Genomic DNA, 27,983 nt, shown 5'->3' on the forward strand with positions numbered 1-27,983 from the left:
GAAGGATAGGGACTTTTAAATATGCCATTATACCTAAAGAGATTGACACTTCGTTCATATCAAGACATCAGCAACACTGCTCATACTTTAAAACGAACTTGTAAAACAAAAAGCATATGTACAACAGCTGTTAAGTACCATTTTCAGTATCTGCTGCTCTGTCAAGTCATCTCTCAGAAGTTCTGAGAGGTCTCTGAAAGTGGATGCCACACAGCCAGTGAGGATGCTGAGGACACAGGGCTGGCGCCAGACTGCACTGCTACAGGAACAAACCCAGAGGGCTATAGAAGGGAGTTGGAGCTTTAGCACTTGTGCCAGGGACCTCGGGCAAGTCATGAATTCCAAACCTCAGTTTTATCTTTTAAATGAGAAATTCTTTTAAAAGGACCTTGCAGGAATGAGGGGAGCATCTGAGATGATAAACAGTACAAATATTACATATACAATATAAACATGCTATATAAATAAATCCATTATCATAATGCAACAATTAACCACAAAATGTAACATTTATTTAGAACCACCCCACCCCGCGACCCCACCTTGGACCTGTTTCTTTATATACATTGTCTCATACGTTTGAACTGGAGCCCAGCATCTTGCGTGATACTTAGTTGTAATTTTCATTCCAGCGAGGCCGCACGGTGCTCGTTTAGGAGCTGAGGGCCAGAGAAGTTAAGAAACGAGCTGGGTTTGCACAACACGTCCGTAGCGCTGCGGAGACTGGAACAGTGCCTCGGGCGGTAGTTCCGACTCCCTCTGGCGGTCCTCCAGGGCACCGGCGCTCCCCCCGGCCCGGTCGCGCTTGGGCCTCGGGTCTTCCCGTAGCACACGGCTCCGCCTCTTCGAAATCTGCAAGCTTCTGTCTCCCGGCCTGCTTCTTTCAGCCAATCACCGCGGGCTTGGGATAACGGGGGGCGGGGCCCTCACGAGATCGGCAGCGCCATCCGTCGCTAGCATGACAACGGGCTGGGATAGACAGCGCTCTCCTCCAATAGGAGTAAAGCCAGAGTCCGACGCGAGCCAATGGGGGCGGGGGGTGGGGCTCGGTTGTGTTAGAAGGGGCCCCGGGGATTGTCGCCGCTACCCCGGCGTCGGACGTGTCGGACAGCTGCCTGAGTCCTCGGGTGCAGTGTTCGCTGCCACCATGAGCTACACAGGTGGGCCCGCAGGGTAGGGGTTGGGCTTCGGCGGGGGAAGGACAGGGATGCGCCAGAGCCACAGCGGGCTCGCCCTCAGCTCCCCGGGGCCTGGACGCTGCCCTCTCTGCGGTCACAAAATGGCGCCGCGGGCCCGTCGCCTCTGGTTCCCCCGGCTCACGCCTTGGCGCCTCGTTCTCTGTGCTCCTGGCCTCGCGTCCCGGCCCGCCGCTGCCCGAGGTCCTGCCCTCGCGCCTGTGTCCGAGGGCCCCGCCTGCGCACCTGCGTTCTCTGCGCCCATCGCCTCCCCGCTTGGCCCGGCCTCGGACCTAGACGCCCCAGGTCGCCGTTGTTCAGGCCTCGGCCCGACACACGGGTCACAGGGCTGGGCTGCCGTCGCCATTGCCGCAGCCTCCCCCGCGCAGTTTCCCTGCGGAATGCGTAGCTGCCCACCTCCCGGCCCCTTTGTCTGCCCCAGGCCGGGAGAGGCGCCGGGCGAGGAGCGGGGGATCCGAGGGGCCGAGCGTGAGCCTTGCGAGGAATGACCGGCCTCTCCATTAATTCATTCACCATCTGTCGCAGTCATGGTGTCAGGTGCTGAACAGGCACGGAGACATGGGCAGGAAATCCTCTAGCAGCTTAGGGGCGGACCTTAGCAGGGAAACCAATGAACGTAGGATGTATTCCCCGGCGATCTGACGCCGAGGGGCTTGCTCGGGGGCAGTGGTGGGGTGGGGGTGAGTGGGATCAACATATAAAGGTGACATTTGAATCAGAGACCTGAATGGGCTGAAGGGGTTAAGGATATCTAACCCGCGAGGCCATCGACATACAGGCCCAGGAGCAGAAACCGCCGTCAGGTTAGATCAGCTAGCGAGGCCAGTGGGATTTGAGCAAAGGGGAAGGTGGGTGATGAGATCAAAGAGGGGGCCCTGGGCTATGCTTGGACGCTTGTGGGGGAATTTGAAAGCACGCGTCTGCCTTGGCAGTAACACAGGAAGCTTCTCAGCCCCGGGGCCATAGACGAGGCCTCCCCGTTTGACGGGAGTATTAGGCTTGAGCAGGTATGGTTGCTGGGTTACCTACATTCTGCTTGGAATGTTGGGGTCTGACGATGGAACTGGAGCCTTTGGGGCTGTTCCTTAGGCTGCTTTATGTTGGCCTCAGCAGGGAAGTGATGCCAGGCCTCCCTCCTCTGGCCCCCAGGTGAGGAGCTTGGCAAGAATCCTAGTTTTTCAAGGAGCCATTCCTTAGGCCGGTGGTTCTCAACCAAGGGTGATTGATTCTTCTTCCCTCCACCTCCGCCCCCCAGTACATTTGACAACGTTTGGAGATGCTTCTGTTTGTCACCTCTGGGATTGGAGTTGCTACCATCATCCAGTGGATAGAGGCCAAAAATACTGCTAAACATCCTCTAATGCACAGGGCAGCCCCCACCACAAATAAATTATCCAGCCCAGAATATCAGTAGTACCAAAGTTGGACAACCTTGCCCCGGTCTTTCTGTAGCTTTCTGGTTCAGAAGGAAAGTCACTAGGGTAGTCGCTGACATCTCTGGAATTGAGATGTAACCCTTTTCACCAAGTCTTACTGAGCACTGGAAGATAGTTCTTTGGTTTTAGGAGCAGAACTGCTGGGGTGGGGGGTGGGGGACAAGGTGAATGGTTGGGTGCTATAGAGTAGCTTAATAATGGAGCATTTATATTTATGGACAAGGAGACTGAGTTAGTGGCCAGGTCTGAATTTCAACTCCAGACCTGTAGGCTTTAATTCTTGGTTTCCTGAGGGAGCCATGATAATGAGGTAATGATTACTTTTTCCTTGATCTTAATCAACTAAAAACCACAGCAGCTTTATATTGTCTTTCCCTTTTAAGAAGCAGACCACTAAAGAAAAAAAAAATTTAAGTCACGTTTCACTGTTTGCTTTATATGTTGTTGGGTTTGTTTGTTTTAAGATTATTTATTTATTTGACAGAGAAAGAAAGCACAAGCAAGGGGAGCAGGAGCAGAGGGAGAGGGAGAAGCAAGCTCCCCGCAGAGCAGGGAGCCCAATGCAGGGAGCCCAATGCAGGGCTCTGTCTCAGGACCCTGGGATCATGACCTGAGTTGAAGGCTGACATTTAACTAACTGAGCCACCAGACGTCCCTTAAGTCATATTTCAAACAATTTGCCTTTAAGAAGGAGTTCTGAAAAAAAAGGAAAAAAAAAAAAGGAGTTCTGGAGGACTTGAAGCAAATGTTACCATTATTATTAAGCATGGGAGGTGATTAAAATAAGTAATTTTTTCGATAATTTGTCCAGCTTTTGAACCCAGTCACTTTATGTGTACTCAGGGAAGGGGACTCCATCTCTGACACCACAGGGAAGGATGGGAGCAATAGAAAAACAGGACAGAAAAATCTAAAATCAGGCCCTTAGATGCTACCAAACCTTTTATAAGAACATTGATTTCACAGGTTTTTTGTGTGTGTGTGTGTGTGTGTGTAGGTAATATGTAAGTAGTTTAGCTGAATGGTTCTGGCTTGGGATGTCTCGTGCAGTTACATTTTGGATGTCAGTTGGGACTGTAGTTATCTGAAGGCTTGATCGAGGCTAAAGGATCCATCTCCAAGATGACTCTTAACTCTCACATGGCTGGCAGGTTGATGCTAGCTTTGGGTTCCTAACCATGTGGGCTTGCAGGTCCTTACAGCATGGTGGCTGGTTGTCCCCAGAGTGGATGATCTAACAGAGAGCAAGGCAGAAGCCTTAAAAGTCCTACTGAGTTATTTCTGCAATCTTATTGGTTACACTGCTACCTCTGTTAGTTTGGGAAGGGACAGCAATTTCAGGAGGCAAGAATGAGTAGAAGCCATCTTGGAGGCTGGTTACCACCAAATGGTAGAGGTTGGAGTCAACCTAACCTCATTCCAGTTGTCCTCTAGTTTTTAATCACTTTAGTCATTTCTTCAAAGGATTCCCTTTCAAAAAAAAAAAAAGAAGAAGAAGAAGAAAAAGAAGAAAATGGAGAAGTTTTCTGTATTTTTGAGTGAAAAGATGTCACAGTCTTTTACAGACCAAGAGGGAAGGAGGGATCATGATGTGTAATTATCATAAATCCATGGTCTGACTTAGCTTTATAGGGGCAAACATTTTTTCACCCAGAGCTGATCAGGCTGGTAAATCAAACCAAAAAGAGAAGGATTCATGAACCAGACAAGAATTTATTCACAATTGAAGCATAACTTCCTGTTCTAGAGACAGACAGTATTGTGGAACAAAATGTTAACATGGAGAGGACAGAACTAGAGCAGAGGTTGCCATTGATCTCTGAAGGTTTAGTGGATTGTCTTTCTTTTTTTCTCAGGGAAGAACGAGGGCCCCTCTCAATAGACCTAGATCTCTTGCTCTGTAGCTCTTCTGTTGTGTTCCAGTTAGTATTCCTGGCAGGGTGTGGTGGTTCCAGCTGCAGCCGCAAACGTGTATAAGCCAGGTTATCTAAAGGCTGGAGCCATTTTGCTGGTGGCTGTGTTACTGAACAAACAGGTTTCCGGAAGCTAGTTGAGCAAACAGTGGAGAAGGTAGGTGTAGGGTACAGATTTTTACACTGTTGGGCCTCCTCAAAGTGAATCATCCAAAGCATGCATTCAGTATTTCAGATGCGGACCTCTTGGGAAGGTCCTGGGTCCCTTAGGGAGTCCATTATAATGTACCCTCTTTAATTAGGGAAGGTAAAAAAGGTTAGTGTGGGTACTTTTATCTTCCTCCTTCCCCAGTGCCTCAGTCTCTGACCCCTCCTCTGAGAAGTAAAGACAGTGTGGCTCTGCTGTTCTTTACTTGAAACCCTTGGAGCTGGGTATATTTTGGAATTCTAGCTTGAGAGGGCATTCCACAACACCCCCACTGGGGTCAAGGGCAGCACCCTGTAATTAAATGTATTATTTCTATACCATGTTGGGTAAAGAAAAATCCTAATTGTCCTCACAGGTCACTTTTGCCCCACATTGAGTGTTGGCACCACATATGAGGAGAACACTTGGTTTTCAGACTTTTTGGACTTGGGAATTACAGGGTAAGGGATCTTGGCCCTGTCCCCTTTGTTGGCTGTGTTGAGGATGAAGTAAAATAATGCAGATAAAGCTCTTAGCACCCTGCAGGGGAAACACTTGTTCAGTGTTGGCTGCTGTTATGGTCATCTTTGTTGCTGTGGTCCTAAGAGAGGAGCTAGAGAGACTGTCAACATGTGAATGCCTACCCCAGGGGAAGCATTTGGTGTATACTTTTGTTGAAAAAAAGCATTAAAGGCACTGGCTTTAATTTTTAGGTCATGAATTGAATCTGATGAGAATAAGCAAATAATTGCCTCTTACGGTATGTAGTTTCAGTGCTAGGGGTAAATCATTTAAAATATTTGTAAATGTAATTTTATTTTTTTTTTAAGATTTTTTATTTATTCATGAGAGACACAGAGGGGAGAGGAAGAGGGAGAAGCAAGCTCCACACAGGGAGCCCGACTAGGGACTCAATTCCCCGACTCCAGGATCACGCCCTGGGCTGAAGGCGGTGCTAAACCGCTGAGCCACCCGGCTGCCCTGTGAATGCAATTTTAAAGATAGTGTACTTGACGGGATAAGCACTGGGTGTTATTCTGTATGTTGGTAAATTGAACACCAATAAAAAATAAATTTATTATAAAAAAAATAAAGATAGTGTCAGGATTCATCATTTAAGAGCAAAAGTTTCTGATAGAGGTTCAGGTTTTCCTTACTTGGTACCAATTCATTTTAAATTGAGAAATAGTTTTGAGAATTGAGAAAATAGGAAATAATATGCATACTATGTATAATATTCGGTGAAAACATGCTCACCCCAAGTAATTGCTTTCGAGAGGTAATCGTAATGTACATGGTTTTTGTGAGAAAACTAAAAAATACAAAGCAGTTTCAGTTTCAGATTTGGGGGAAGGGAAGGGGTATTATTTGCCTTAACATTGTTCGGAACCAATCTCCATCCTTGTTTGAATTGGAGGCCACTCGCCTTTCTGTCATTTGATATAAGTATTTTCCTCATTTAACTGAATAATTTGGGTACTCATTTATTGAAACTGAATATTGGTTTAAAATGTTTGAACATTTTTATCCAGGTCTTCTAATGTAGCAAGTTAAATATAGCCTGTTTTTTAATTGGCTAATATGTTCTGGAGGTATAATTAAAGTGTTGAGAAGCTGTAGTTCTTGGAGGCTTTCCATTGAGGGGAGGGACTGCCAGCCAGTTTACACTGAAGGGCAGTCTTAGGTCATCTCCATGTGCCTTGTTTTGGGAAATTAACCACACTGTGCATATATTTAGGCTTTGTCCAGGGATCTGAAACCACTTTGCAGTCGACCTACTCAGACACGAGCGCTCAGCCCACCTGTGATTATGGTAAGTGTGGGCCCCCGGGGAACCAGAGGGTGAATACTCTGCCTTCTAATGGCAGAGCAAGCTGGTATTTTAGTTGCCTTTGACTCTGCTCTCACTGTCTGCTGGTCCAAATGCAATCTTAAAGACAGCGGTGTGGTGGACCAGTGGAATGGCTAGTACTTCCCTTGGAGGCAGTAATGAGAAAGATGTCTGCTTACTGAGCAAGCTGGAGTTCTTGGAACTGTAAATGATTGATTCCTTTGATCCTGGAACATCTTATTGGAAGTGCATATGGTCTGTGACAAAGGTCTGGCCTCAGAAAATCCCCTTGAGGGCCTGGGAAGGAGAGTGGCCAATCAAAGTCCAGAGGATTGGTCTGAGCAGAAACCAAGCCATCAATTTAGCTTCTACTGTGTGGGACCTGTAAGTAAGAGAGGCTACCTCCCTGGGTCTAGCAGGGTTTTTAGAGACCATCAGTCAGACCATCTCAAGCCAGTGGGCTTCTCACACAGGATAGAGGGGAAATGTCCAATTGATTTTTCAGTCACGGTCAGATGCATTAAATCTTTAACTCAGAAGTAGCCACTCGACAGAATCCATAGATGTTCTCTTGGTATGTTCTGGCAACCTCTAACCGCCTGCCAATAAATGCTAGTCTTTCTGTGATCTGTGACCGTGTGGTCTGTGACCTCATGAAGAGCCCTCTTTGGAATTAATAAGGATAATACTTTGCTTGCTCAGATGGAGAATTTGTTGTACTACTAGGGTCTGGGGAGAGACTGGGCCTACACCATGGCATTATCTCAGGAGTCGCTGAATAAATGGTTGTAAGCTTCCTGAAGTATTTACAACTAGTCCCAGGGGGAGAAGGAGACTTAAAATGTTCTGAAATTGAGTAAGGAGGTATCCGATACTTCCTAAACAAGTAGAAACTTGGTGTGTATGGCTTCCCTATCCCGCCCTGTCTGCCTCATCCCTTCTAACCAAACTGTAGTCCCAGGTTACACAGCTTTTTTGTATTCTTTTCCCTCTGGTTTACATAGTCTGGGTAGGAGCATTTTAGCAGATGTGCCATTTGCAAATCTTTTCTCACAGCCTGTAGCTTGTCTATTCTCATCAGTAGTATCTTTCAAAGAACACAAGTTCTTCATTTTGAAGACGTCTTATTTATCAATCTTTTTTTTCTTTTTAGTATATGGTGATTTGGGGGTCACATCTAAGAAATTTTTGCCTGACTCCAGGTCACCAAGATTGTCTTAGTTTTCTTTCAGGTGCCTCCTAGTTTTATGTTTTACATCTGTTCTGTGATTCATTTTGAGTTAGTATCTCTATAGAGTGTGCAGTATAGGTCAATGTTCTTTTTTCAACTTGGTTGAAAATCAGTTTGAACTGTATGTGGGGCGGTCTGTTTTTGGACTCTAATTCTGGTCACCTGTGTATCTGAATGTCCTCCAGTACCAGCCCATCTTGATTACTACATAATGAGTCATGAAGTCAGTTAATTGAAGTTCTCCAGCTTTATTCTTTTTCCAGAATTGACTTGGATATTTTAGTTCCCCTTTTTTTGGCATATAAATTTTTAGAATCAGTTTGTCAATTTCTTTAAGAATTCCTGCTGAGATTTTGAGTCCATTGGCCTTGAATCTATAGATTTGTTTGGAAGAATTAACATACTAACGATATTAAGTTTTCTGATCCATCAATACAATGACATTCAATTTATTTTTATTTTTTTGATTTTTTAAAAAAGATTTTATTTATTCATGAGAGACCCAGAGAGAGAGAGAGGCAGAGACATAGAGGGAGAAGCAAGCTCCATGCAGGGAGCCCGATGTGGGACTTGATCCTGGTACTCCAGGATCACGCCCTGAGCCAAAGGCAGATGGGCTCAACCGCTGAACCACCCAGGCATCCCCTGGGTTGACTTTTATATATATATCGGCCTACTAATAAACCTTGCTAAGCTTGATTATTCTTGTAACTCGTAGAGTTGTGGTTTTTTTGTTGTTGTTGTTGTTGTTTTTTATGTAGGTGGTAATCTGAAAGAGTAAAGACAATTTTATATTTTTTATATTTCCTTCTGGCTTAAATTATAAGAGCAATATAACAACTTTTTTTCCCCCAATATAACAACATTTAAATAACATTTTGGGAAACAGTCAACTGTGATCCCACCATTTTAATACTTTTGTCAGCATTCCTGGTTTAAGTAGTTGAATAATTTAAAGGTAGATAGAATTGTGTATCCTGATTTATTTGCCTACGGCTAGAAGCATTTCCTTGTTCTACAGAGGCTTAATGGATTCTTTTTTGATGCCTTTATGAAGTATGTCACTGAGAAGGTAGATTATAATTTCCTTGAAGTTGGATGTTTACATTGTTTTATATTTTTGTTCTATACCTTTTGTTTGCTGTGACCATCTACTTTTCTCTTCTTCTGTTGTCTTTCTCTTATTAGAAAAAAAATATGTCCCTAAAATTCCCTATGTCAACACTAGTCTCATCCCCCTCTGAAGGTGAAAGTGAGCTCTGTTGTTCTGTTGGAAGGGGCCCATCTTGGGACTCCCCAGGCCTCATAGTGTAGACAAAAATTTCCCCTTGAAGGGACCTGGCTGGGAAACTCTTCCAGGAGTCTGGGTTCTTCTGGACATAGCAGCCAGCATATGGAGAGTGCTTTCCAAGTCCTGTTTCAAGACCATCACCTACCTGTCCACTTGCCTGTCCTTGTGTTTATAGAGTTTAGCACCCATTCCTGCTTCTTTCTTTGTGCCTCCTTGCTCTGTTCTGGCAGATTTTTGGCAGCTAAAGCCCTGGAGGACCGTATATAGGCCTCATGAGCACAGCCCCAGCAGCTCTGCCTTTGCTTCCCTGTCCTGTTTCCTTTTGTTTTGTTTGGTTTTGTTTTTAAATCTTTATTTATTTATTTATTTATTTTTAATTTTTTTTTTAATTTATTTATGATAGTCACACACACACAGAGAGAGAGAGAGAGAGAGAGGCAGAGACACAGGCAGAGGGAGAAGCAGGCTCCATGCACCAGGAGCCCGACGTGGGATTCGATCCTGGGTCTCCAGGATCGCGCCCTGGGCCACAGGCAGGCGCTAAACCGCTGCGCCATCCAGGGATCCCTCCTGTTTCCTTTTGAATAGCTAGTGCCCACTGTCCTGGTGCAGACATCCATGTGACCAGACTCTTGTTAGCTGCCAGGGCTGTGTGTGTAGTATTCCCTGGTCTCTGCCAGCCTCTCTTCTCACCTGTCAGAACTCCTTTGCCTCTCCTCCCTTACGTGGCTGCTGCTGCTGGCTGTCCCTTGCCACTTTCTAGTTAGAAGCATCTCTAATAGACGGTGCTCCAGGCTTGAGCATTGCCCAGTACCACCAGCCTCTGCTCTTGTGTGCTCAGGATGACAATTGCTGAATAAATGAACCAATGGGAAGCCTCTGCTTTGATTTCCCAACCAAGAGGAGTTTTGCTCTGTGAGCTCTCTGGTGCATGAAATGTAATGGTCATTGAAGTTTCCACCTCCTCATTCTGTTCATGTGCTGGATCAAGGAGGAACCAAGTGTAGGACCTCGGCCTGGCCCTATTGTCCATCTTTTCAAATTTATACACTCCTGCTCTTCTGTGGCTGGACTCTGCCGTTCATCATGCCGCCTTCTCACTGAGCTTTGATCTCTGCCCTGGGATGAGCAGGTCCTGTGTGTCTGCGGGGTAGAGACAATACAGAATAAAAGACAACTCTGGAATCTCACTGGAGATTGGAACTGGGAGAGTTCTGGTGGACTTCCCTGGAGGAACCATGTTTGCTTGAGTTGAAATGCCCACTTGGCTTTGCAGTTCGTCAGTTCTTAATGGCTTTGTGTTCCTGAAGGAATGAATTTTTTTCTTATGTGCTGTGATAAAATCCAGAGCATATTTAATCTATGTTCCAGATTGTTTTCTCAAGATGGGAATTGTCCTTACCTCTGTGGGTGTGTTTCAGCATAGCACACACATGAGATCCAAGGGTTTGGTAGCCTTGCTTGTTAAGGCATATACTTAGGGAACTAGGATGGTCAGTTTCTCTGTGATGGCTTTTTTTGGGTGATATGAGTGACATGGTTTTCAGAGTAGATGTGAGCCCTGTGCTGTACTTTTTGTACGCAGTCTGTGTGAGGCACCAGAACCCATTCTCCTCTTCCTCTGATTGGTGGTTAGCGGGAAGTGGGGGTAATCTAATTCTGGCTCCTCAGGAGAGGAGTAGGAGAGCCAAATTCCTCAGCTGGCAGTGTTGGCAAGGGAAGGCCCCTTTAGTAGCAGATGGTCAGAGCCACAGAAGTTCGAGCACCAGGGCAGGGCAGGGCCTGGGTCATCTATGGAGTGCTCTTAAGCTCAAGGCTTCTCAGGGGAGGTTCGCTCTTCTGTCACCAGTCAGATACTGGGAATCATAGCCTTCATTTGTACTTGAATTAAGCTTTTGTATTATAATCAATTGTAGGTGTAATTGAGTTTTTACTTTTTATAGGATATGGAACTTGGAACTCTGGGACTAACAGAGGCAAGTATTCCCATGATTATTGTTCTCTCCCTTGGGATTGGACTGGTTGTGTGTTTCTGCCACTGCTTGGCTTGCCCAGAGCATTGGGAGGTGCCTTTGGGGGCCCCGGTTACTCTGGGGCCAGCTACTCTTTGACAGGAGGTCCTGTGGTTAGGACCCCACTCAGCCTCAGGTGGCTAGGGTCCCCAGCTTGTCTCTGTGACAGCAGATGTTCTTGTTTCTCTGTTTGTCTCTCTACCTCTGCCTCTCCTCTACCTGTCCCTGCCATCTCTGTCCGTCTGTCTCTGTGTTTCTCCTTGCAGGCTACGAGAACTATGGTTATGGCTATGGCTATGGCCAGGATAACACCACCAACTATGGGTATGGTATGGCCACTTCAAACTCTTGGGAAATGCCTAGCTCTGACACAAATGCAAACCCTAGTGCTGCGAGTAGCGCCAGTGCCGATTCCGTTTTGTCCAGAATTAACCAGCGCTTAGATATGGTGCCACACTTGGAGACAGACATGATACAAGGAGGCATGTACGGCTCAGGTGGAGAAAGGTGAGTGGGTGTCTGCCCAGGGGCTGAGGCTTTGCTGGCACGCTTGCTGCCTGCTGGCACCTCCCTCTCTGACCTGCCTCCTGTGTCTGCTGCCTCTCCCCTTGCTTTGCTGCTGGGGGCTCCTAAAGACTGCTCAGGGTCTGCTATGCTTCCCTTCTCTGGCCTGGGCCCCCTCCCTGCCCTTTGCAATTGCCTGGTGTCCAGTCTCCCCCCAGCTTATAGGGGGAAGAACAAGTTCCAACTGGGCCGGCTTCACTATGTCCTCTGAATGGCTCTTCTCAGGACCAGACGGTTAAGTGGCCCCTCTCTCTGGAGACAGCCATTTGGAATTCCCATGAGACTTTGTATCCCACACAGTGTTGGGACAGGACAGATTGGCCTGGGCATGAAACAGGATGATGAGCCTTTAGGGCTGACCACAGCAAGCTGGGCTATCCCCACATAAGAGAGAAAATTTGGACACTTCCAGGCCACTCTTCTGAGCTTGACGAATGTGTGCCTGTTGAGCCTCAAAAGCACCTTTGTGAGGAACTCTTGTCCTCATTCTTGAAGCACAAGAGGTCACACTCTTGCCTGAAGGCACCCAGGAATAGCTGGTGGAGCTGGGCCTGCCACCTAGATCTGCCTTATTCCACAGCATCATGCTGTGGGCATTTGTTGTCACTGTCTAAACTGGTACTGGCTCAGAAGTCCTTGTGCCCTAGCGAGAGGTTTCAGTGAGGATAGCACATGGTGGTGTGGAGCAGTCTAATGGCTCTAGCTGACAGATGAAAAGAGAGCAGAGAGTAAGGATGAGTCAAGCCAGGCACTGCTGGGTTCAGATGAGGTCCTAGGGCCACTGGGGGGCAGAGGCTGCCAAAGGAACATGTATGCATTGACACTGTAGCAAGTAAAAAGGTGGGGATCCCCAGACATACCCCATGCTTGGCAGCCACTGCACTCAAAGCTGAGGCTACTTAAGGCAGGAGGGGCTTGGCTTCTTGGCTTTTGGCTCAGTGGCTGTGTGGACCGTGTCGCTGCTGGTGCCAGTTGCCTGTGTACCTTCTTGCCATAGCCTAGAACTGGGGAGCAGGGGTGAGGGAGGGAGTGACAACTAGGTAGTGCTAGCTACTTCTCCCACAGCTGCTGGCACTTCTTGGCTGCCCGGCTTTGCCAGGAGGGGCCCCTGTGCCTGTAAGATGTGTGGGTTTAGGGACTAGGGGTATGTGGGCTGCGTCCACGGTTAGAAGAGCTTTCTGCAGTGCTCTCTTTCTCCTGGGAGGGAAGTTTGGCCTGCCTTCCCAGTTGCTATGGAGGGTTCAATGTGATAGAGCTTTTTCTCTAGTCCCTGGGCAAACTCAGTGACTTTCCTGGGAAGCACTCTGCAGTTTGTTTCCCTTCGCCTGTTGGGTGGTGAAGGCCTTTGGGAGATTCGAAGTTCCCTCAGCCAAAAGAGATGAAACCAGCACAGGGTTTCTTGTGGGCATCATTATCCCAGTTGGACAGGCATTTGTATGCTTGACTGCCCATATGCCACAGGACAGCTGGAGTGCTTGGCTCTGCCCCTGAAGAATAGCCTTGCGCATTTTGGCTACCATAGATATGTACATACTTCCGAAGGGCTGAGGCTGATGCACTCTGAGACCTTTTCCACCCTATTGTCAGCTTTTCTTTGAGTCCCCTAGCTGGTGCAGAGGCTCCTGAGAGGCCTTTTTATTGGCATTCCTGAACATTGAGCGTCTCTGACAGGGTGGTGTAGGTGCTGGAGTAGGACTTCCTGTCCCCAGAACTGGGAGCTTTGGGGATAGACAGGAACAGTAGGCTCCACCCAAGGGTAGTGGGACCTGAGGGCGTCCCTGATGGTTGCCACCTGCTTCTGCAGATATGATTCCTATGAGGCCTGTGACTCGAGGGCCATTCTGAGCGAGCGCGACCTATACCGGTCAGGCTACGACTATGGCGAACTTGACCCCGAGATGGAAATGGCCTACGAGGGCCAGTACGATGCCTACCGTGACCAGTTCCGCATGCGTGGCGGCGACACCTTTGGCCCACGGGCTCAGGGCTGGGCCCGGGACTCCAGGAGTGGCCGGCCGATGGCCTCGGGCTATGGGCGCATGTGGGAAGACCCCATGGGGGCCCGGGGCCAGTGCATGCCTGGTGCCTCCCGGCTGCCCTCCCTCTTCTCTCAGAACATCATCCCTGAGTACAGCATGTTCCAGGGCATGCGAGGCGGGGGCACCTTCCCAGGTGGCTCCCGCTTTGGCTTCGGGTTTGGCAATGGCATGAAGCAGATGAGGCGGACCTGGAAGACCTGGACCACAGCCGACTTCCGGGTGAGTGGAGGAGACCTCTCATCCCTCCTTGCCCCTGACTGGGTGGAGCAAGGGGCATGGGGCCACCTGCCCTGACCCAGCTCCCTCTTTCCAACCCCAGACCAAGAAGAAGAAGAGAAAGCAGTGCGGCAGTCCTGATGAACCAGACAGTAAAGCCACCCGGACGGACTGCTCAGATAATAGTGATTCAGACAATGGTGAGCTGGGCAGTAGGCTGCTGCTTCCCTCCCCCTACCCCATGGGGCTCCCAGGCTGAGCTTGTCTCCTCTTCTTTTCCAGATGAGGGCACCGAGGGGGAAGCTGCAGAGGGCACTGAAGGCACTGAGGCTGTGGAGAAGGGCTCCAGAGCAGTAAGTGGCTGGGCTCCTCCATGTGTTGCCAGTGGGCGGGGCCTGGGGAGGAGGGTAGGCTGGCTGAGCCCCTGTGCCACAGAGCAGGGTGCTCCCCAGGAGCCATGGGCCATCCTGGTCATGCACATGTACCCAGCACAGGGAGGTGGAGGTCTGGTGGAAACAGTACAGGCTGCAAGCAGGCCACCCAGCTGGAAGCCAGGTTTCTTTCCCGGAAAATGGTAGAATGAACCCCCTATGTGAGGGCTGCTGTTGAGGGGGGAAGGCTCTTGGCCCAGTGCCTGGCACTTAGCAGGGCCTTATCATTCAGAGCCATTATAAACAACTGTAAACACTTTAATGTGGGGTTTTTCAAATGGTATCCTAGGAAGGAGAAGACGAAGAGGGAAAAGAAGAAGGCAAAGAAGACGGCAAAGAGGATGCAGAAAAGGGTAAGTCTTCTAAGTGGCCTGGGTGCTGGGGAGGCTCTTCCATGCGCTCCCAGTTGGAGGGACCCAGCTGAGGGCAGGGCTGAGACAGAAATGTAGCCAGTATGGGCCCTCCCTTGTGGGGCTGGGCAGGTGCTGGCAGGGGGCTTCTGTTCCTCTGCCTCCTTCCCATCCCCACTACCTCCACCATTCTTCCCAGACAGGCTATGGGTGGCATTGGCCCCTGCCTAGCACATTGGTTTTACTTTCTGGTGGGGGCAGCAAGCAAAAGAGTTGGTGGGAAGCACAGGCATCCTCCTTGCCCTCAGGGCCTTCAGTAGTGCACACTTCCAAGTCCTCGGTGGCTGGTGTCCAAGCTGGGACCCTCGCAGTTTTTACGGCTCTGGTTTGCGTGTCCTCTCCCTTAGTGCTTCTCCAGCCCCTGTTGGGAGTCCGTGTCCCCCTACCTGAGTGATGAGCGCCAGCAGGTACCTAACAGCGAATCCAGCCTCAGCCCACTGTTGCCGCGGTGCGCCGTGGGGGGTGGGCTAAGCTTTGTGAGCTTTGGGTTCTTTACCTCTGCGGGCTGCACGTAGGCCTCAGCCATGGCCTCTCTGCATCCCGCTACCTGGCCCCTCTGAACCTGTGTCAGTGTCCCCTCCGAGATGGCTTCTGTTTACCTTCCAGCCTCCCTGTGGCCCACAGCAGAGTATGGGTGTTCTGGAGAGCGGTGGGGTCAGCCTGTTCCTCTCCTCTTCAGGACCTAGGCTCAAAATGGCCCAGGCCAGGGTGCCCAGCCCTGCTCATGGCCAGAGTCCTTGTTCAGACGGCTGCTTTCAGAATGGACTGTCTGGAGTAGAAGGCGGGTGATCCAGCCAGAGGCCCCAGGGCCTGCCCCGACCTGGTGGAACCAAGCCAGTGACTGTGCTCCTCCTCTGTTTTCACAGGGGCCCTGAGCATCCAGGATGATAGTGGCCAGATCAAGCGCAAGTTGCAGGCAGGCAAGAAGAGCCAGGACAAGCAGAAAAAGCGGCAGAGAGACCGCATGGTAGAAAGGTAACCAGCTTCCCTCCACTCCTTTGCCTCTGCCTCGCTCTGGGGCTGCCGCCTGGAGAGCAGGGCCATAGCTCTGCCGCCTCGCCGCCCTCTGGCCTCCCTCGGGAGCTGCCACCTGCTCGGCCGTGCATGGACCCTGCTTCCCGCCAGGCCCAGCTCCCAAGGCCTGACTCTTCCCCGCCCCACTGCGGCCGCCTGGCGACCGCTAGCGTCTTTGACCTGAGACCCGACTGCTCGGCACCGTTGCCCAGAAGCTCCAGCGCTAGGTCACTCGGCGCACGAGCCCCGAGGTGCACTGGGGGCCTGATGCCCCTGCGGGAGGGGGCCAACTCAACAGAGACTCAAGGTCCAAGGCGCCTGTGCCACCCCAGCTAGCTGCCAAGAGGCCGCCGCCGCGCCCAGGAGAGATGGCAGCACCTGTGGGCTGTGGCAGCCTCGGGCCTGCCCTCTGCCCTGCCCGCCGGCCCTGTCAGGCCGGGCCTGTCTGCGGCTGAGCCCTTCACGCCCCTTGGTCGGGTCTGTCTGCCCTCAGGGCTCCCGCACTGGCGCTTGCCTCCTCCTCCTCCGCCTCAGACTCTTGCTCTTGCTGGACCTTCCTCAGCCTCGCCGGCGCCCGGCCCCTGGGCTCTCCAGACAAAGCTGACCCCGTGGCCCAGATAAGGACGTCCGGCAGAGGTAGGGACCCGCCCCGAGGCCTCGGTGGCGGCTGGCCTCCTCCGCCCCTTGCCACGGCGGCCTGCTCCAGCCCAGGCCCCAGACCCCGGGCTTCTGCTGTGGACACCAGGCCCAGACAGAGCACCTCGCTCAGGTGACTCCAGGCTGCCCTCTGGCAGGCCAGGCGGGCGTCCTCCTTCCAGCTCAGACTGGTCTCTTCTTGGAAGAGGAAGATGAGGCAGCAGGAGCCCAGGCCTGCTTGCCTCCCATCCCTCCCGACACCACCCCCAAGCATTCTGAGCAGAGGATGGGCTGGGCCTTTCGGTCCCCCAGACCCAGAAGGAAGATGCAGCACCTTTTCGGGCCCTGCCTCGGGACTGCGTACTCCACTCTGCACCTCAGGGCCACCTGGCTCACGCCAGGGCATCCTTCCTTTCGGTCCCCAGCTGGGCCAAATGCACACACTCGTGCCCAGCCTTGGTAGAGAGGCCCACCGGCAGCCTTCCAGCGACTCCTTGCCTGTGGCAGCAGCTGCTGCCTCAGGTTTCAGCCTCCTGTCTGGGAAGGAAGCGTTCCTCCCATGTCCCCCACGTTGCAGTAACTGCAGCCTGCAGACTTTCTGTCCCTCTGCTCCCAGCCCCACTGGTCCTAGCCTGTCCCCCTGCCGGGACCGCACTTCAGAGGCCCGTGAGCAAGGCCTGTTTCAGGGCTCGCAGCTGGGTTGGGTGAGGCGGCAGCACTGCTCCCTGAGACCATCGAGGCCTCAGCCCCGCATTTCTTTCCTGTGGCAGGATCCAGTTTGTGTGTTCTCTCTGCAAATACCGGACCTTCTATGAGGAGGAGATGACCAGCCACCTCGATAGCAAGTTCCATAAGGAGCACTTTAAATATGTAGGCACCAAGCTCCCCAGGCAGACGGCTGACTTTCTGCAGGTGAGCCTTGGCGCAGCAGCATGGCTGCTCTGAGCTGCTCAGAACCCTAGGAACACAGAGCAGCCTGCACAAACCTCGGTATCTTCGGCAGGAATATGTCGCCAATAAGACCAAGAAGACAGAGGAACTCCGGAAAACCGTGGAGGACCTTGATGGTCTGATCCAGCAGATCTACAGAGACCAGGATCTTACCCAAGGTGAGTAGGTTCCATTCCACTCCAAGCAGGCAGAGACTCAGCCTGCCCTCCTCTGATTTTCAGAGTGGGGTCACGACACCCCTCTGTTCCCCCAGGGAGGGTCAGTGAGAACAGCCTCAGGCCCACGTGGAAATGGCAGGGTGAGGTGAGGAGCTGGTCTGGTGGTTTCCCTAAACTGCTGGGTCTGTCTCAGGCACCTGGAACTCGTGGTGACCCTCCTTCTCCCCCCTGCAGAAATTGCCATGGAGCATTTTGTGAAGAAGGTAGAGGCAGCCCACTGTGCAGCCTGTGACCTCTTCATTCCCATGCAGTTTGGGATCATCCAGAAGCACCTCAAGACCATGGATCACAACCGGAACCGCAGGGTGAGTGGCCACCAGTGTCCTTCTACCATCCTGTGGATTGACTTGGGAAGGTCCTGGGGTTATGACCTCTGCCCATGAGGTACTGCAGGAGATGTGGTGGGGCAGGCCGACATAGACATTTCTGACAGTGTATTCAGTGCAGGTACAGGGCAAGGGGAGGGAAATGGGAACTCTGCCTGGGAGAGGGTGGCATTAGAATTGGATCTTAAGGCTGTGAGATACGGGGACTTCTGTGTTGTGCATAGGAGCCACTAGCCAAATAGGTTCAGAAACCCAATAAGAATTATACAGGGTGAGTGTTGCTAGAGGAGGGGTTCATGGGGCCTGGGCTGAAGGGCTGGGCTCAGTCCTGTTGGCAGTTTTTTAAGCCGAGCACTAAGGGGTTTAGAGCTGATATGGCACCTGGTGTGGAGTGAGATGGGTAGTGGCAGGAAGCGCACAAGGCACTGCTGCAGTACCAAGATACAGGAGGGCCCTCACTTTGGGAGTGATGAGAAAGGCTGGACAGAGGGTCTGTTTAAGGAAGTGACCAGGAGACCAGGAGTCTGGGATGTCTCAGGCTTCTGGCTTGGGGACCAAGGTGGACAGAGCAGCTGCTAAGATAAGGGGGTAGGGATATGGTACAGGGAAAGGAACAAGTCTGGCAAGAAGATGAACAAACCCGGTTGCATTTTCCAGTGTATCCTCAATGCCTAGCAAAGAAGCCAGGGAAGGTGTGTTTTGATTGAGGGGTGACCCACTAGGCTGAAGGTGGCTGTTAGAGGTCTACTCGGGGTGGACGGGGCTGGGCAGTAGAGCTGAGAGGTCCAGGACCAGGTGTAGGCCTGGAGAGGCTTGACTGCCATGACCCTGAAGGAGGTGGAGGGGATTTATGTGCAGATTATAGCAGTCTGGGGAGTGTAGTTGAAATAGCATTTTTCAACCTTTGTCCATGGCCATCAAATTCATCTCTGATCTTGGTGCACTGATTGTCAACAGTGGGAAATCTTGTGGGGATCTTGCCAACACCAGTTTCTGGAACTGGGAGCTGATAAACGGGGTAGGAATAGAGCAGACTGCAGAGGATGGATGGTGCATGGTATCAAAATGTGGAAAATCAGGTGAAGTGAGTGATAGCCAGTAAAACATAAATTCAAAATTGATCCTAGAAAAAGTTTGAAAAAAGAAAAAGCCATAGCTGTTAATAGAGGGATTCCTTAGGTGACAAAAGACAGAAGATACTTGCAAGTTAGAAAGCACCGGAAGTTATTATTTACAGAGATTTGAGTACAACTTAAATACTGTATTTTTAAAGATTCCAGACTATAGATATGAATGGAAAGCTTCTAATTATTATTTTCGGTCACCGTTTGAGATATAATTTATAGCATATAGTTCACCCATTTAAGCCATACAGTGCAGTAGTTTTTAGTATGTTAGTTGTGCAGCCATCACCACAATCAATTATAAAACATTTTTATCACTTCAGAGAAACCCATGCCCTTTAGCTATCACTCCCCAACTCTGCCCCATGCTTCCCCTACCTGAGGCAACCACTAACCAGTTGTTTGTCTCTGCATATTTGCTCATTCTGAGCATTTCACATAAATGGAGTCACATAATACATGGTCTCTTCTATAATCAGCTTCTTCCACTCAGCATGTTTCCAAGGTTCATCCAGGTAACATGTGTCAGAACTTCATTCCTTTGTATGGCCTAATCTTACGCTCTTGCCTGGATGTACCACGTTTGGTCTAGCAGTTTATTAGTTTAGGCATTTGGATTGTTTTCAACTTTTGGCTATTGTGAATTATGCTATTATAAGCATTTGAATGTTTGTGTACACGTTTTTGTGTGGGCATATGTTTTTATTTCTCTTGGGTACCAGTCTAGGTGTGGAATGTCTGGATCCAGTAGTAACTCTGCTTAACTGCCTGAGTGTCTGCACTGTTTTATATTCCCATCAGCAGTAGTGTGCAGATTCCGACTTCTCCACACCTCTCTAGCACTGATTTTATGACTTTCTCATTCTAGCCTTCTTAGTGGGTATGAAGTGGTATCCACTGTTTATTTTTTATTTGAATTTCCCTAATGACCATGATGTTGAGCATCTTTTAATGGGTTTGTTGGCCATTTGTCTATGTCCTTGGAGTTGGAGAAATGTCTATTAAGATCCTGTATTTGTTTTTTAATTGTATGGTCTTTTTGAGTTAAAGAGTTTTTTATATGTTTTAGGGGTACCTGGCTGGCTCAGTCTGTTAAGTGTCCCAACTCCTGATCTGGTTTCAGCTCAGGTCATGATCTCAGTTGTGAGATCAAGCTCTGAGTTGGGCTCCATGTTCAGTGGGAGTCTGCTTGAGATTGTCTCCTTCTCCCTCTTTCCCTTCCCCTTTCTGCCCCTCCCGCCATGCACACATGCTTGTGCATTCTCTTTCTCCCTCTCCTAAATAAATAAAATCTTGAAAACAAGTTTTTTGTGTATTCTAGACACAAATCCCTTATCAGATCTATGATTTACAAACATTTTCTCCCAACCTGTGGGTTGATTTCTCACCTTCTTGATGTGTCTACAGTACAAAAGTTTCATTGTGATAAAGTCCAGTTTATTTCGTTTGTTAGCTTGTGCTTGGGGTGCCATCACTGAGAATCCATTGTTAAATCCAGGGTCACAAAGATTTATCCTTATGTTTCTCATAAGAGTTTTATAAGTTTTAGCTCTTTTAATTTGGATCTTTTGAGCTCATCTTTTTTTTTTTTTTTTTAATCCAGTTTGACTCTCTTTTGATTGGATCACTTGTCCATTCACATTTAATGTTATTACTGAGATTGTTGAATTTACATCTCTTGTTCTATTCCCTCTTTACTGTTTTAATTTTGTAGTGTAACATTTTAATTTCCTTAATGTTTTGTGTGCGCGTGCATGTGTGTACGTGCGCACACACACGCACTACATTTTTGGGCATTATTTTCTGAGTGGTTTCTCTAGACCTTACCTTACATATATTAACTTCTCAGAATCTTCAGATTTAACAACTTAATTGCAGTGGGATTGAGTTACTCCTATATACCTCTTTTTACATAGGAGGTTTTTGTGTTATTGCTGCTACAATTTTTATCTGTATGTGTTATAATCCCAATAACAAAAAGGCAATAGTATAATCAGGATCATAACTACTTTATGTAATTTTACATCTTTTAAGGAAGCTGACAGAAGAAAGAGCAATTTTATATTCCTAGCTTCTAGCTTCTGTTATCTTAGCCTTCTTATTTCTCATTTTTGGTTCTCTTCATTTGGGTTTTTCCTGTGGATTTAAGTTACCACCTGTATTCATTTCCTTACCAGTTCAATACAGCTATAGTCCCCCCACCTTTGTGCTGTTATTGGCAAACATGTTATATTTCTATGTTATAGGCCAAACAGTACAAGAGTGTGTGTGTGTGTATTGCTCTGTACAACTTCCTTTCAGTCAGTTGAGAAGACTGGCAAAGAACTGCATATTTATAGTGTCTCTTATATAATTACCTTTGTTGTCTTTCACGTGGATTCACATTACTGTCTGGCATTACTTGTTTTCAGCCTGAAGAACTTCCTTTGGTATTTCTTACAAGGTATGGAAGCATACTCTCTCAGGTATTCTTTTTTTTTTTTTTTTTAAGATTTTATTTATTTGTTCATGAGAGACACAGAGAGCGAGGGGGCGGGGGAAGGGGCAGAGGCAGAGGGAGAAGCAGGCTCCGTGCAGGGAGCCTGATGTGAGACTCGATTCCCCAGACTCCAGAATCAGGCCCCGGGCTGAAGGCAGTGCTAAACCGCTGAGCCACCCGGGCTGCCCTCTCTCAGGTATTCTTGATTGTGGAATGTATTTATTTCACCTCATTTTTGAAAGATAGCTTTGCTAGGCATAGAAGTCTTGGTGACACTTTTTCTTTAAAGACTTTTATTTGAAAGAGAGAGAACACAAGCAGGGGGAACAGCAGAGGGCGAGGGAGAAGCATGCTCCCTGCTGAGCTCTATCCCAGGACCCCAGGATGATCTGAGCTAAAGGCAGATGCTTAACCAGCTGAGCTACCCAGGCACCCCGAATGTTGTAAATAAGTTATTTTGCTGCTTTCTGGCCTTGTTTCTCATAAGGAGCCAACCTTTAGCCTTATTGGGATTCCCTTTTAAGTGATGATTAATTTTTCTTTTGATGCTTTCAAGATTTTTCCCTTGTCTTTGGCTTTTAGCATTATGATAAGTCTTTTTGTGGATCTCTTTGTATTTATTTTACTTGGAGTTTGTTGATCTTGTTGGATCTCTAGGTTAAAGTTATTCATCAGATTTAGCAAGTTTGTATGTATTTTTTCTTCATATATTTTTTTTCTGCAACTTGTTCCTCTTCTGGTGTTACCATTATGCATATGTCGGGTCATCTAGTGATGTCCCAAGGTTATCTGAGAATATTTTTCTTCCTTTGTTCTGTTTTTCAGATCATATCTCTACCAATCTATAGATTCTCAAATTCTTCTGCCAGTTCAAATCTACCATCAACCCCATCTAGTGCATTTTTCATTTCAGTTGTACTTTCTAGCTCCAAGACTTACTTATTTTTGTTTTTTATAATTTGTCTCTTTACTGATATTCTGTATTTGATGAAAAAGTGTCATGATCATGCCTTTTCCTTCTTTCCACCCCAGTCTTATTCCTGTATTTGTTTGTTTAGTCAAATTATTTTTTTGAAGTCTCTTTCATCCCTACAATGTGAAGCCTTTGCTAGGGTGCCTTGGAAGAGGAAGCCATGGGCAAGGCAAATGCACAGCCAGCCTGGGATAACAGTGGTTTTGAGAAGGTTCTCTTTTTCTTTTCCAGACTACACTTAAACTATTATAAACTGCATAAATTGTTGGCTGATTGCTGTCTTGTTTTCAGCAATGCCTTGAGGCATTAAATTGCTCTCTAATCTGATCCAATCAATTAAATCCAGGCTCTTTTTATAGGATTATTTTTGAGGTCATTGTTTAAGAGTTCTGAGCCCTAGAGGTTCTTAGCTGTTTTACTGGTCTCTGGTAAGGAGGGCAGCGGATGGTTTAGTTTATGTTGGTATCAAATCTACTAGTCTTCTTTTAATTGGCTTTCCCCACACCCTCCACTGCTTTGAGAGAGCCCTCTGTTTTGAACTTCGTTACATTCTTTCGAATAAAGTGAGTTCTTCTGGAAAGATTTAGAAACTCACTTTTAAGGCTTGTGCCTGGGTAAAAACTAAGCCTGTGCTCTGGAGCTGGGCTGGGGACTATAGAATGCTTATTCCTGAGCATCTGCTGCTTTAGGAGATATTCGGGAGAGGGGTCGTTAGCTATAACCTCCTATCTTGGTTTGGTTTGCCTCTCCCAAGGCATGAGACCTCTGCTTTATGAATAAGCCAGAGGAAGAGCAGTATGAAACCTGGTATTCTCAGCAAAGTCTCCATTCCAGAAGTCTGGGGACAGGAGAAAAGAAGGGAACCCCCACCTCTGAGCTGAACCTTCCTAGAACCTAACTTTAGCAGCAGGTAGCTAGGGGCTAGATGAGAACTGCTGAACTCTTCCATCCTTCTGGGAAGAGTCGGAGCCCTGTATTCTTGCTGCAACATCTGGAATGGGGTTTTCCATCACTGAGCTGGGGAAGGCAGGGAAGCAACAGGTCATATTTTAACCACAACTCACAATCTTTACTGAGTTTTAGTAGCTTTTCCTTGCTCAGTGTTTCTTCATTTGCTGTATGTCCTTAGGACCTTTTCCCTTGACTTTTAAAGGGTTGTGTTCTTCTATAGTCTTTATCAGTTTCACCAGGGGGCAGGTCCATGTAGCTTCTCAAGTTGTCATACTGGAAGTCTATCTTCTGTTGTGTTTTAAGGAAGATTTTTTTTTTTTAACCTTAGTTCCAATAATCGGATAAGGATAATGCCAAAATGAAACCATACATTTTGGGACGCCTGGGTGGCTTCAACCGTTGAGTGTCTGCCTTTGGCTCAGGGCATGAACCCGGAGTCCCGGGATCAAGTCCCACATCGGGCTCCTTGCATGGAGCCTGCTTCTCCCTCTGCTTGTGTCTGCCTCTCTCTCCCTCTCTCTCATGAATAAATAAATAAAAGCTTAAAAAAGAAACAAAGAAACCATACATTCTATTATTAAAGAATAAAAGTGCTAAGTAGGGGTGCTTGGCTGGCTCCATTGAGCTTCTAATTCTTGATCTCGGGGTTGAGTTCAAACTCCATGTTGGGTGTAGAGGTTACTTATAAATAAAACTTTTAGGGATGCCTGGGTGGCTCAGCGGTTAGGTGTCTGCCTTTGGCTCAGGTCATGATCGCAGGGTCCTGGGATAGAGCCCTGCATTGGGCTTCAAGCTCAGCAGGGAATCTGCTTCTCTCTCTTCCTCTGCCTCTGGCTTGTGTGCACTCACACTCTCTTTCTCTCCCTCAAATAGGTAAAATCTTAAAAAAAAAAAAAAAAGAAAAAGAAAAAAAAATAGCAACAGTATTTGTATGAAATGCTAGAAAGGAAACTTTATATGCAAATTATATTCTTAGAAGAGCTGAATGATTCCAACAAAATGGTGTTAATAACAGTATTTGATAAAGGGTGGAATTCAAGATAATATCCAGAAAGCAATAGCTTCCATTCTGGTAATAACCCAGTTAGAAATGAAAATGGGGGAAAATATACTCACAAATAACCACAAAGTATATAAAATAACTAGGACTATAGATTTAAGAAGAAAGGTATGGATCTTAAACTCCAAGGATAGGAAACAAGACTTCAATGAATAAAGGAATATATGGTGTGCTTCATAGAGACTTAATAGCAGAGCAAAACAAACACTACATCTCCTTATATTAATGTGGATAGTTCATGGGGGTTCCCATCATATTCTGGGGAGGAGGACTGGAGAAATTGATTTAAAGTTTATGTTGTAGAATAATTATTATTTTAAAGATTTTATTTATTTATTCATGAGAGACACAGGGAGAGAGGCAGAGACACAGACAGAGGGAGAAGCAGGATCCATGCAGGAAGCCTGATGTGGGACTCGATCCCAGGTCTCTAGGATCAGGCCCTGGGTCAAAGGTGGCACTAAACCGCTGAGCCACCTGGGCCGCCCTATGTTGTAGAACTAAAAGTCTAACAACAGTCCAGAAAATTATAGAAAGAGTGATAGTTGAGTTTAAGGAATTGGTTTAGCAGATAAAATATTTTTTCAAAGCCACTGCAATTAAAAATGAAGAGCGATACTGGCATAGTAATACAGTGGTGGAACCAGAATAGAGTCTAATGAAGGTTCCCAGTATGTTTTGGAACTTAGTAATTATCAAAGTCAGCACAGGTTCCTTATCTGAAACCCTAGGATGATCACTAACATCCCTAGGTGGGACCTGGGAAGGTGACTTATAGCCGAACCATCAGTAATGCCTCAAATGACTTATATAAGTGGTATAAATAAAGACGGCTCAAAAACACAATGGAGTTTTAGGGGAAAACTTTTTCCTTCTGGATTTCAGATTTGTGGAGAAGGGATTATTATAGACCTGTATGTCAATTTAATGGAGAAAGCAGTTTATCTCACAAATTTCTGAACAAGAAAGCTGGACCTTTAATCTCCTGCAATATATTTAAATTCCAGAAATAATAAATGTGAAAAATAAAAGAGCAAAATTTAGATTGTTTACCTTGAGGTTGCAGAAAGCCTTCCTGAGCAAGCCAGGAAACCCAGAGGTCGTGGAGAAGATGACCTCCTAGAAATGCTGGGCAGGTGGCCCCATGTGCGTATCAGATCTCTGAGATTCGCTGGTGGGCAGGGAAATGCCACAAGAGGATGCATACATTATTTTCTTTCCTTCAACTGCAAAAGTACCCAACAGTGGGAACATCTGATGCTGCTGAGGAAGCAAAAGGATAAGTACATTGTTTTAATACAGGTGGAGGAAGCCCGACTTACTACTACAACGTACTACAACTTTTTTGCAGAGTACTGAGACACCATCACTTTGGGGAACCTGTTGGGTAGCACCAACATGGAAGTATTTAAGTTTATTCTGGTGGCGTTTGGTTCTTGTAGCAAAAATCTGGAAACCCTGTAAGTGGGCTTCCCTTGGGAGTTGCATGTACATCTCTGTGCTGACAGGAAGGAGGATCATGTGTTGGCAAGTGATGAGCTGCAGATGAAATGATCTGACCTAGCATCCTAATTGTGCATCTTTAACTTGTTTCATTTTAAGCATGTATGAGGACTATCCCTATTTTCCCCAAATAGTAAAGAAAATGAGTAAAGAAAAAGTGAAGGTGGGGAAACAGAATAGAAACAGCAAGTGACAGGATGATAATAAAGAGTTGGCTGGGATGCGGCAGCAGGGTTCCTGGGGGTGGGGCTCCCCCATGCCAACAGAAATAGCCTTCATCTTCCAGCTTGTGGCTTTATATATGCATTATCTTCATACTGACAAAAGTGAGATTTGTCTGTACTTCCACCATTGAGGAAAACCACTTAGCATTTCAGTGTAAATCCTTCCAGACAAAAGGCTCTGGCATGCTATGCATACTGCCTTTCTCAGCACACAGAGGGAGATAAGCCCTATTTTTAAAATAAAATCTTATTTGAGAGTGCATGCACCATTGGTGGGGAGGAGCAGAAATAGAGGGAGACTCCCTGCCGAGCACAAAGTCCCACATGGGTCAAGATCCCAGGATCATGACCTGAGCTGAAGTCAGATGTTTAACCAACTGAGTCACCCAGGGGTCCCAGAAATGAGCCCTGTTTTAAGGACTGCATGTTGTTCTTTTGAATGTATGATTTATTTAACTACACAGAACTTTTAGGTGTTTTCCAGTTTTTCTGCAACTATGTGCATGAATGTTTCCAAGTCTTAGGATAGATTCTTATTCCTGTAAAGAATTACTGAGACAAATTTTTGAGACAAACTTAATTTTGATACATTTTATCAAACTGCTTTCCAAAAAGTAAACAGTTGACCTTGTCACCGTCAGGGTAGGAACCCTCTTTTCACCCTTGCCATTTAGGGTATAATTCTTCATCCTCGGAATTCTATGAGTTAAAAGGAGGTATTTCACTTAAATGTACTCTTTGACATTTGTATTCCAGATCATATCCTCCCTGTTGATTCTAAAGAGTTCCTTGCGTATGGGCAGTTGGCTTCTTGATAATAGGTTGCAACTTTGGCTTTTAGTAGGTTTCCTAATTTGTTCACTGTTTGTAGTTTTTATGTAAGCACATCAGATTTCTGCTGTACAGCTGTAAAGACATATGTCTTTAATCAATTGCATACAGTACGTATGATGTGGAAGAATGGAGCATTCGAGCAAAGATCAGATCAGGTCTTAGCTCCGTGCTTGTAGAGTGGCCCTACGCTTGTACCCAAGGTACACTTGTACACCTACATCACGTGGTTAGAGTGCTTGGCTGTGCTGAGCCCAGGGGTTTGGGAGGGCTCCGCAGATCTAGTGGCGTGTGGGAGGGGGGCTTTCTGGCGCCCAGAGCAGCCTCTCCAGCCCTGCCTGCCTTGCCTGCAGCTCATGATGGAGCAGTCCAAGAAGTCCTCGCTCATGGTGGCCCGCAGCATCCTCAACAACAAAATCATCAGCAAGAAGCTGGAGCGCTATCTGAAGGTGAGGTGCCCCGGCCCCCGGCCTCCGGCTCCCGCGGGCCCTCGCTCTCTTCAGTGTCCGCTTCCCTCCCCACAGGGTGAGAACCCGTTCACCGATAGCCCCGAGGAAGAGAAGGAACAGGAGGAGGCCGAGGGCGGCCCCCTGGACGAGGGCGCGCTGGTCGAAGCGGCAGGGGGCGCGGAGGGTGCAGAGGGCGCGCCGGCGCAGCCCCCCGTGCCCCCGGAGCCGGCCCCCGGGGCCGCGTCTCCGCCACCGCCACCGCCCCCCGAGGAGGAGGAGGAGGAGGCCGTGCCCCTGCTGGGCGGGGCGCTTCAGCGCCAGATCCGCGGTATCCCGGGCCTCGACGTGGAGGCCGACGACGACGAGGAGGAGGGTGGCGGGGGCGCACCGTAACCCGGGCCCCGGGCGGGCAGGACCCGCGTGCCCAAGGCTGGAAGCTGAGCCTAATAAAGCTCTTCCCGTCCCATCTCTTTCTCCTTCGTTTGTT

At 48.0% G+C, this 27,983-nt stretch overlaps 1 protein-coding gene across 5 annotated transcripts; it reads left to right on the top strand.

The window, feature by feature from the left end:
• The first annotated feature begins 1,003 nt into the window (after window positions 1-1,003).
• On the top strand, window positions 1,004-27,962 carry AKAP8L (A-kinase anchoring protein 8 like). Of its 5 annotated transcripts, none has more exons than XR_012012223.1 (15): window positions 1,004-1,160; window positions 6,471-6,545; window positions 11,029-11,061; window positions 11,364-11,604; window positions 13,466-13,919; window positions 14,020-14,116; window positions 14,199-14,269; window positions 14,637-14,700; window positions 15,624-15,732; window positions 17,178-17,319; window positions 17,411-17,516; window positions 17,751-17,881; window positions 21,438-21,469; window positions 27,401-27,496; window positions 27,572-27,604. XR_012012223.1 is itself a non-coding variant. In XM_072786933.1 (15 exons), the coding sequence occupies exons 1-15, from the start codon at window positions 1,148-1,150 to the stop codon at window positions 27,887-27,889; spliced, it is 1,848 nt and encodes a 615-aa protein (XP_072643034.1). In that variant the 5' UTR covers window positions 1,004-1,147; the 3' UTR covers window positions 27,890-27,962. The 5 variants fall into 5 exon arrangements, 4 of the variants coding, with proteins under 4 accessions (XP_072643034.1, XP_072643033.1, XP_072643035.1 ...); XM_072786933.1 differs by lacking the exon at window positions 21,438-21,469 and having other exon boundaries at window positions 11,364-11,421; window positions 11,524-11,604; window positions 27,572-27,962; XM_072786932.1 differs by lacking the exon at window positions 21,438-21,469 and having other exon boundaries at window positions 27,572-27,962.
• Window positions 27,963-27,983: the final 21 nt, after the last annotated feature.

The sequence above is a fragment of the Canis lupus genome, chromosome 19 (assembly GCF_048164855.1).
Source record: "Canis lupus baileyi chromosome 19, mCanLup2.hap1, whole genome shotgun sequence".
In the NCBI taxonomy this organism is placed as follows: Eukaryota; Metazoa; Chordata; class Mammalia; order Carnivora; family Canidae; genus Canis; species Canis lupus.